We start from the raw sequence: 10,038 nt of genomic DNA, 5'->3' as shown, positions 1-10,038 counted from the left end.
TCTTTTTTTTCCTTTTTTTGTCTATGAAGTTGCTGGGGTTTTTTGGCCTGTTTCGTGTATGTGTGAAACAATGTCCAACAATAAACTGGAATTTTATTTTGCTGAGTTGTTCTAACAAAAAAATAAAAAAAATAAAAAAAAATAAAAATTATTTTTATTTTATATGTATGAGTGTATATTGCCTGCATGCATACATGAGTGCACCCATGTCATGCAATGCCCATGGAAGTCAGAGAGGGTGTTGGATCCCCCAGAACTGGAGTTACCCATGGTTGTTAGCCACCATGTGGATGCTGGGAATCAAACCCCAGTCTTCTGCAAGGGCAGTCCATGCTCTTAACCACTGAACCATTTCTCCAGCCCCAAGTCAGTGGTTTTTAAATACAGATCTCATAAACCAAGTGTCCTGTGGGAAGTTGAAAGATTTCTGAAAAAGATTTGAGCAAGCCAGGCATGGTGGTGCAGCTCTTTAATCCCAGCACTCAGGAGAAAGAGGCAGGAAGATCTCTAAATTCAAGGCCAGCCTGGTCTACACAGTGAGTTCCAAGCCAGCTGGGGTTACAGGGAGACCCTGTCTCCAAAAAAAAAAAAAAATTGAGCAAAACTTGTCAATCTACCAAGCCAACCCCATGCTAAAATGCTCACAGTTTTCTAGGTACCAATTTAAAAATAATTTTTTTTAGTAAGCCTCTTGAAATTGACTTTCTGAAAACGACATAAAGTTCTAATGGAGAACCTTGATTTTTTTTTTTTTTTTTTTTTGCTTGTTTTAAGAAAATGTATGGAGAGCTAGATGTCCTGTTCCTGATGGATGAATATGATACAGTTTTGGCTTATGAGAACAAAGGCAAGAGTGACCAGGCAACTGACAGAAGGGACCCCTTAATGGACACCTTGAGCAGCATGAATAGAGTCCAGCAAGTAGAGCTCATTTGTGGTAAATACTGTTTGTGTGCAGAAGTTTGTCAATAAAAATGTATAAAGATAATCAACATCTGTATTCCTAATTTCATGCAAAGAAAAATAAAGTTTGAATTATGAAGTAGGCCTCAACTACCTTTTTTTTTTTTGAGACAAGTTCTCTTTTTAGCCGCAGCTGGCCTGGAACTCTATGTAGACCAGGCTGAATATTTGGTTGCTTATTACCTAGTGGCTTATTAGAGTTTTATTTCATACTAGAATAATGGTTAAGAAACCACAGCATGTGCTATTTTAATTTAGGGCAAACAGTGAATATAGAATAATATAAAATTATTTTACCCATTAAAATAATTTGCTGAGGCTCAGCGTGGTGGTGCACGCCTTTAATCCCAGCACTCGGGAGGCAGAGGCAGGCAGATCTCTGTGAGTTCAAGGCCAGCCTGGTCTACATAGTGAGTTCCAGGACAGCTGGGGCTACAGGGAGACCCTGTCTCAAAAAGACCAAAATAATAATAATTTGCTGAGCATTATATTTCATATTTGATCAAAGTGTGATGGCCTTTTGAGAGTTTTCAAGATTGCTTGAGTAGTTCACAGGAAACTGCTTCAAGGGAAAAATCTCCCCAAGCCCTAGTGTGTCCAGTTTATTTCAATGTTTCTTTCTCAGCCAGTTTCCACTTGGATCCTACCACCTTTGTGTCCCTTTTATGACACTGATTATCTCTCTTATTTGTAACTAATTAATTCCTTTTGCTTTATTAGACTAAAATCTTCACATATTTTTTTAGTTGGTGTACAAGTGATGGGCTTTACTATGATATTTTCATTTACATATATCATTGTACTTTGGATATATCCAAGCACAGGTGCACATGCGCAAAACCCCGCCTAAAAATATTTCGACAGTGGCTATTTAGAGATTTTGTAGTTGTCAAGATGGCTTTGCACAGACTGTAAACTTAAGAGGGTGTATGATATGTCCAAGATTATTTTGGGTGCTTGAATTGCAGAGAAATAGAAAACCATTTACAAAAGTCTTAGCTCATCTTTATGGAAGTAAGGATATTTCTGAGTTTTGTTTGTTTGTTCTCCTTTAACTTAAAAACCCAGACATCAAAATGAAGGCAGGCCAGAGAATTGGGTTTCTGTGTGGGTTTCACTTAAGAAAACATTGGTTTAAACAACTAACACGTTCAGCTTCAGTGGCAGATAGTCTGTTTTTAGATGCTTATAGCCTATACAAACTTAAAGTATTTTTGTGGTTTTGGTTTAGAATACAATGACTTGAAGACTGAACTTAAAGACTACCTGAAGAGATTTGCTGATGAAGGCACGGTATGTTGAATTAATCTTTTTGTTTGTTTGTTTTTTGTTTTTTTGTTTGTTTGTTTTTTGTTTTTTTGAGACAGGGTCTCCTTGTAGTCCCGGTTCTCCTGGAACTCACTATGTAGACCAGGCTGGCCTTGAACTCACAAAGATCCGCCTGCCTCTGCCTCCCAAGTGCTGGGATTAAAGGCATGCACCACCACGCCCAGCTGAATTAAAGAATCCTAACTATCTTAATCATAGTTTTGTGAGTTTTGAATAAACTTGTATTTCTTTTAATGATAAAAAATTGTGTGTCTTAAATGGACTATTTAAAAGTTAATTTTCTTTTCCTTTTTATTTTTTGAAACAAGGTGTGTCTGTGTAGCCTTTCCTAGCCTTAAACTCTCCATCCTTCTGCCTCAGCCTCCTAAAATGCTGGGATTACAAGGGGTCTGCTACCACTGCTGGCTGAGTAGTTGAATTGGCAGGCCGAGGAAGATCAATAAGGGGCAGTGAACTATCAAGGAACACATTGGGAGTTCTTACTGACAACCTGAATCGGGGCAGGAATAGTTAAAGGGAATCTGAAGAGCAGCTGTAGCTGAGAAGACTGTTGGAAGGAATCTAGGGCACAGAATGTGCTGATTCAGACCTTGAAGCAAAGATCCTGGGGAGGAGAATAGGAAGATGAGAGGAGCAGTTAATCAGATTCTGAGTGTTCAGGGGTAGCGAAACTTACGCTGGGGACTGAAAATTTTCCCTTGCTTGGTAAGATTTATTTATTTTTATGTGTCTGAGTGTTTGCCTGCATGTGTGTGCCTGATCCCTACAAAGGCAAGAAGAGGGTATTAGAGTCCCTAAAGCTGGAGTTATGGATGGTTATGAGCTGCCATGTGGGTGCTGGGGACCAAACCCAGGTCCTCTGTAAGAGTAACTAATGCTCTTAACTGCTGAGTCATCTCTCCAGCTCCAAGGGGTTTTTTTTTTGGTGGGGGGGGGGCTCTTTTTGAGACAAGGACAAGGTCTCCCTGTAGCCCCAGCTGGCCTGGATTCGCTAATGGAGATCAGGCTGGCCTCGAATTCCCAGAGATCCTCCTGCCTCTGCCTCCCAAGTGCTGGGATTAAAGGTGTGTGCCACCACGCCCAACAAAATTTTTTTTCTATTTATTATTTGTGGGTATGAGTGTATTGCTTTCTATATGTAAGCACATCGTGCCGTGCCCACAGGGGTCAGAAGATGGTATCAGATCCCCTGGAATTGGAGTTATAGATGATCCTTCACCACCGTGTAGGTGCTAGGAATTGAACTCCGATCCTCTGCAAGAGCAGCCAGTGCTCTTAACTGCTGAACCATCTCTCCAGCCACCAAGTCTATACTTTTAAGCCTGAGTCTAAGATGTATAATGTTTTGAAATAGAATTTCAAGTAAATTTACAGGAATTTCTTAGTCTTCTAATTATATGTTTGTGACAAAATGTCACCTTTTTTGCATGACCTAAGGTTGTAAGTATTTAAGGTTTGTCCTGCTTTAGCCAGATTACAGATCAGGTTGAATGAGGGCTGAAGGGTCCTGCATGGTGCTGTTGTGGCTGCTTTCCTAGGATTAGTCCCACCAGTCTATTTTATGTCATCTTTTTTTCCTGGTAAATGTGATTCTGTAGCTGCCTGGGTTTCTGGACAAGGATGGTGATGCCCTGCTTGTGTAAGAGGGAACACTAAAAGGCCTCATTCGAAATGGTCCTCTTGCTTTTGGGGCTGGTTTCCTTTTCACTACTCGCTTATACACCTAGGCTTTCTCTGTTGCAAAGGCTCTCTGATGGTTCTTGACTTGAGTGTTCTTCCTGCTAGAACTGAGACTGTTCATGGTGTGCTGGGGCTTTTGCCTCGTGTAGCTACACTCTAGATGCTTGTGTTTCAGAATCTTAAAATCATATTAGGGGACTGGGGAGATAACTTAGCAGGTAAGAGCTCTTGTACAAGTCTGAACACTTGAGTTCAAATCCCCAGAACCCACATAAAAAGCTAGGTGTGGTTGCACACACCTGTAACCCCAGCACTGTGGAGGGCAGAGACAGGAAGACTAGGGGTTTGCTGGCCACAGGCCTTGTTCCAGGTTCAGTGAGAGACCCTGTCTCAAAGAAATAAGATCGAGAGTGATCGAATGCAGGAGACTTGACATCCTTCTCTGACATCTGTGTGCAGATGGCACAGGCCTCTGAATGTACTCCTCTCGTGCACCTGTGCATCAGTATTAGAGAAAAATAAATACCATTTTTTCCATTTGCAATTTGAAACCATTTTATGCAGAGAAATGTTTGCATCTGATGTGATGATTTAAAAGAACAGGAAAACGTGATTTAAAAAATTTGGGGTACCGCACTCGGGAGGCAGAGGCGGGTGGATCTCTGTGAGTTGGAGGCCAGCCTGGTCTACATAGTGAGTTCCAGGACAGCTGGGGCTACAGGGAGATCCTGTCTCAAAAAGACAAAAAAAAATTGGGGGGACCATGGGTATGGTGGCACATGCCTTTAATCATAGCATTTGGGAGTCAGGCAGGCAGATCTCTGTGAGTTCGAGGCCAGCCTGATCTACATAGTATGAGTTCCAGGCCAGCTGGGGCTACAGGGAGACCGTGTCTCAGAAAAGACCCCCCCCCCAAAAAAAAAAAATTGGGTGACCAGTGAGATGGCTCAGCAGGTAAAGGTACCTGCTGTCAAGCCTGACAGTCTGAGTTTGATCCCTGGCACCAACATGGTGGAGAAGGAGAACCAACCAACTCCTGAAAGTTGTCTGCTGACCTCCACCCACACACCATGGCATGCACACATGTACCCTCCCCCAATAAATACATAAATGTGACTAAAGACAACTAGAATTCAAATGTTCTCTAATTTCTATGGGTTTAGGTCTTCTACCATAGTATCTAAGGGATAGGGCTAGTATGCTTTTTATTATCCTCGTGCTCCGTACTTGTAACCTACAATAAGGATCATGTGCTCTTTTATTCTGTTTCCTTCACCCTTCCCACCCCACAGCCTGTTTTCCTATAGTAAGTATATGTGTTACCTTTGTCCTTAAAAATAAACTGGGGCAGGGGTGCGGGGGATGGCTTAGCAGTTAAGAGCACTGGCTACTCTTGCAGAGAACCCGGGTTCAATTCCCAGCACCTATTTGGCGGCTAACAACTATCTATAACTCCAGTTCCGGGAGACCCGACACCCTCTTCTGATCTCCATGAGCATTGCAGAACACAGGTGCCCTACCTACATGCAGGCAATACACACATACACATAAAATAAATAACAAATTTTTTGAGGGCTGGGCGTGGTGGCACACGCCTTTAATCCCAGCACTTGGGAGGCAGAAGCAAGCGGATCTTTGTGAGTTCAAGGCCAGCCTGGTCTCCATAGTGAGTTCCAGGACAGCTGGGGCTACAGGGAGACCCTGTCTCAAAAAGACCAAAAAAAAAAAAAAAAAAAAGTTTTCTTTTGAAAATAGACCAAAAAACTTGTATCTTGTTTCCATTAGGTCAGCTGCCACAGACTCACTCACCCTGGGTTGTCCAAGTTTACTTTCTTTTAATTCATGTTTTCCTTTTGTCTTATTTTTATTGTTTTAGTTTGCTAATATTAAAGTCGTTTTAATGCTACTTTAATCCTTTGCCCATAAATTAATCTATTACATAATAAAATGGATTTATTGCATAAACGAGATGTATAATTTGGCTGTTTTAAAATGATTTTTTCCTCCAGCCATTTTTCTGTTCATATAGCAGTCATCTTCAATTTTGGACTCAAAGAGCAAACGTTTTTACTTTAAAAAACAAATATTCTAGCGGCTGGTGAGATGGTTCAGTAGTTAAGAGCACTAATTGCTGTTGCAGAAGACCTGTGTTTGGTTCCTAGCACCTGCACTGGGGCTAACAACAATCTATAACTCCAGTTCCAGGGGATCCAGTGCTCTTTTCTGGCCTCCAAGGGCTTTGCACGGCATGGATACACTCAATATGCATGCAAAACACTCGTACATAGAAAATAAAAATAAATATAAAAAAGTTTTCTTTTCATTCTCTACTTAATCAGTGCAGAAGAAATCCCAAATCTAAGCTGGGCCTGGTGGTGCATACCTGTCATCCGAGTGCTCAGGAGGCAGAGGCAGATGGATCTTTGTGTTTGAAGCCAGCCTGGCTGAATAGACTGTTTAGACTGTTGGGACAGTGTGCAGCCCTGAAGGAGAGTACAGTAAGCTGTTTGCTGGGTGATACGCCATCCTGCGGGCCATCCTAAAGGCAAACTGGCTCTGAGAGCACAGAGTGATCTTCTTAGTAGAGCTGGAGTCCGTTCATATGCTGGCTCTGCCATAGTTCTGCTAACCCTTACTAAGAACATACCATGTGGGGCTGGAGAGTTGGCTCAGGGGTTAAGCACTTCCTGCTCTTGCAGAGGACCTGGGTTCGTTTCCCAGCACCACATAGAGGCTCACAACCATCTTTAACACCAGTTTCAGGGGATCTGACGCCCTCTTCTGGCCTCTGTGGGCCCTATGTACATGAAGGAAAGTACTCATACATATAAAATTAGATATTTTTGAATCCCAGCACCCACATGGTTGCTAACAACTGTCTATAGGACCAGTTCCAGGGTATGCAATGCTATCTTCTGTCCTCTGCTGGAACTGCATGACACAGGTGCACTTAAACACATGAAGGCTTAACACTCATACATGTAAAATAAAAATAATTTTTTTTAATGAAAAAAAATCAGATATTAAAAGAAGCTGGGCATGGTGGCACACACCTTTAGTCCCGGCACACACCTTTAGTCCCAGCACTCGGGAGGCAGAGGCTGGTGGATCTCTGAGTTCAAGGCCAACCTGCTCTACATAGTGAGTTCAGGGAGACCCTGTCTCAGAAAGACGAAAAGAAAAGAAAAAAAGAAGATACCATGTGCCAGGTGGTGGTCCATTACAGACATTGTAGCTCAGTTGATGTTCCGATGACCCTGTTAGATAAGTGCTACTTTGATTCCATTTCATATAGGGATGCCAAGGTGGGTGTTGCAGGCTGAGGTTTGAGCCATTGTGCTCTGCTGCCTGGCTGAGTGACTCTAGGTGGTCAACCTCGGTGATCTCTGCATAAAGGTATTAACTACATATTAAGATGCAGAGGGCCCTCAGGCATGGTGGCGCATGCCTTCAGTCCCAGCACTTGAGAGGCAGAAGCAGGCAGATCTTTGTGAATTCAAGGCCAGCCTGGTCTACATAGTGAGTTCCAGGCCAGATGGGGCTACAAAGAGACCCTGTCTCAAAAAAAAAAAAAAATACAGAGGACCCTATCAAATGTGGTTTGACTTGGGATTTTTCCCATTGCTATGATAAAGTTGTATACATTTAGTAGAAACTGTACTTCAGATTATAAATTTATCACTCTTTCCAGTGATGGTCAGATCCTTGCTCACCACATTGGGTGGTAGCAGCAGGTGCTGGTCAGCTGGGGATCAGGTCTTTATGTAGCCCAGGCTGGCCTTGAACTTGTAGCAGTCTTCCTGTCTGTGCCAGGATTATAGTCATGTACTACCAGGCCAGTGGTCTGACTAATCCTTATCAGCAGGATTCTTTACTTGTGAACATTCTGAACTTTTATTGCTGTAGTTCCCTTTCATAATCTTGGCTTTTCATCTGCAGGTTGTTAAGAGAGAGGACATTCAGCAGTTCTTTGAAGAATTTCAGTCAAGAAAGAGGAGGCGAGTGGATGGGATGCAGTATTACTGCAGCTAGAGTGGAATGTGATGCCTCCTCGTCCGGCCAACGGAAAGGTCACTGTTCTGTTCCGGAATAAAAAGAGGCCTGTGTCACACTTGGTCCCCTTTTTGTCCTCCTCTGGCCTCAGGCTCCTTCCTTCTTATCAACAGTAGCCACAATGTTTATGGTGGTCTCGGCAAGCCTCCTTGATGACGCAGCTCAATGCAACTCATTCCACAGACTTCAGCTTTTTTGCTCAGGATACCCAGGGTTTTTGCTTATATATTTTAAGAAGTTTGGTTTGGTTTTGAGAAAACAAGTTGGTTTCTCTTTAGTGACTTGTTCTTTGACTCCCAAATGTATACTTTGCTACAGACCTGTTGCTTACAAGTCCTCTAGGTTTCTTGGAGGTTCTCTTGCCATCAGCCCGAACCTCTGTGGGTCCCCTTCACCCCCATAATCATGGTGCCTTGATTCAAAGCTTCCTCAAGCCTACTTTGGCCCTTCCTGCCCTCACTGCTTTCTGGAGTTTGATTACGGCTTAGATTTTGGAACTTTGCTCTGAGCTAACCTCCAGAGTAGCCAGGACTGATGTTCTGGCATGGATGTCTGTGGTAGGCCAGAGATAGGCTAGTGACAGTGTTAAGGAAGTATACCTTTGTTCTGAATTTTGCTGATCAATTTAAAGTGAAATTTTCATTCGTAATTCGTGGCACTCGACTATTAGTGTTAGTACTGTAATGCTCACAGGGCTCCTAGAGAATCTACCCAATACTAGTCCCTTTTCTGCTGCCTAAAAAATGACCAGATATCACCCCTGTGAGATCTGGGTGGTTTACAAAGTCCTCTGGATTTCTTATATTATCAGGGATATGCGTAAGCATATATTAAAATGGACCTATTTTGATATTGTTCTGTTAGGAAAATGTTATTGTAGCCCCATTAAGTTATTTTTCCTCTTGAGTCTGTGCTGAAGGGAAAGATGCTGACGGACCTTAGTTGTAATCAGCTGGGCAGTGACTGCCTTGGAAGAGAGACTGTAAAAGAGATTCTAGACAAAGCCCTTGGCTGCACAAGTGACGAGTTCATGTGTGTAAACAGCATGCACAGCCACTTCACTAATGGCTGAAGTCTTTTGAAGACCCTTAGGGAACGTTGTATAAAACCCTGCATGTAAGGGAAGCCCATTCAGGTGGTATGACATCTCTTTGCAGCCCCTTGGTTTATGTGGAAAATATCTTGATCCCCATAAAGAGCCCTAAATTGGACCCTGGAGAGGAGCAAAGTCTTTCCTAACACACTAAGGCATATTAAACACATTTTAGGTCACATGTTAGTGTGAATATTCCTTTTGTGCCCAGCAGTTGTATGCATGAGTGCTTGTCAATTCCCGGACAAGATGAAGTAGCCTACAAGCAGCAGGCCCCAGGAGATAGGCAAGCCCCTGTGCTATGGCCTCCCTCCTAGTGACAGATCCTGTGAAGACTGATTTGCAGAGCTGAAAGGTTCTGCAGGCTGCAGGAGATACCTGTGTGTTGAGCTAGCCTGGAAAGAGCTCAGTTACACACCTCAGGTGTCTATAGCTTGAGAATCTTCAAGTCTGAGGATATTTTGAACTCCTTCAAAGTTGCACTATTAGTATACCATCGTGTCCTCAACCTTTATAATCTTCCCAAATGTCTGATTTAACTACCAAAAAGTTCCTTTCTTCCTGTGACAGGTCAGAATCAAGTCAATGGCAGTGCGTTATTGAGCAACGTAAGGACAAACCCCAGTACTGAAGGGCTTTCTTTATGAAATGCACTCCTCTATATTAACCAGAAAACCTCTTTTTGTACCTGTTCACAACTTGTTTTCTTACTGACTATATTGGGTTGTCTCTTCTTACAGAGACTGGTTTTGGCCGGCAAGTGGCAGTTGATATTAATGCATGTTTTATGCAAAACAAAAATGTAATACTAGTTGCTTTCAAAGAATTCTGGCATCATGTACATTTTTGTAGAAATTATTACTGGACTTACATACTTCAATCAGGTTTCTGTAGAATCTAAATAAAACAAATTCATAATA

The 10,038-nt window shown here is 42.4% G+C and overlaps 1 protein-coding gene across 1 annotated transcript in view; it reads left to right on the top strand.

Moving 5' to 3' along the window:
• Ubr7 (ubiquitin protein ligase E3 component n-recognin 7 (putative)) overlaps window positions 1-10,038 on the top strand; it is a 25,100-nt gene extending 15,062 nt beyond the window's left edge. The window contains exons 9-11 of the mRNA XM_008821712.2: window positions 775-937; window positions 2,195-2,256; window positions 7,912-10,038. Of these exons, the coding sequence (XP_008819934.1) occupies window positions 775-937; window positions 2,195-2,256; window positions 7,912-8,004 (318 nt within the window). The 3' untranslated portion in view covers window positions 8,005-10,038. The remainder of the gene's footprint in view (window positions 1-774; window positions 938-2,194; window positions 2,257-7,911) is intronic.

The sequence above is a fragment of the Nannospalax galili genome, unplaced genomic scaffold, assembly GCF_000622305.1.
Source record: "Nannospalax galili isolate Female #2095 unplaced genomic scaffold, S.galili_v1.0 scaffold107, whole genome shotgun sequence".
Taxonomy (NCBI): Eukaryota; Metazoa; Chordata; class Mammalia; order Rodentia; family Spalacidae; genus Nannospalax; species Nannospalax galili.
The sequence above is the reverse complement of the archived record's forward strand: the minus strand, read 5'-3'. Positions and strand labels throughout refer to the sequence as shown.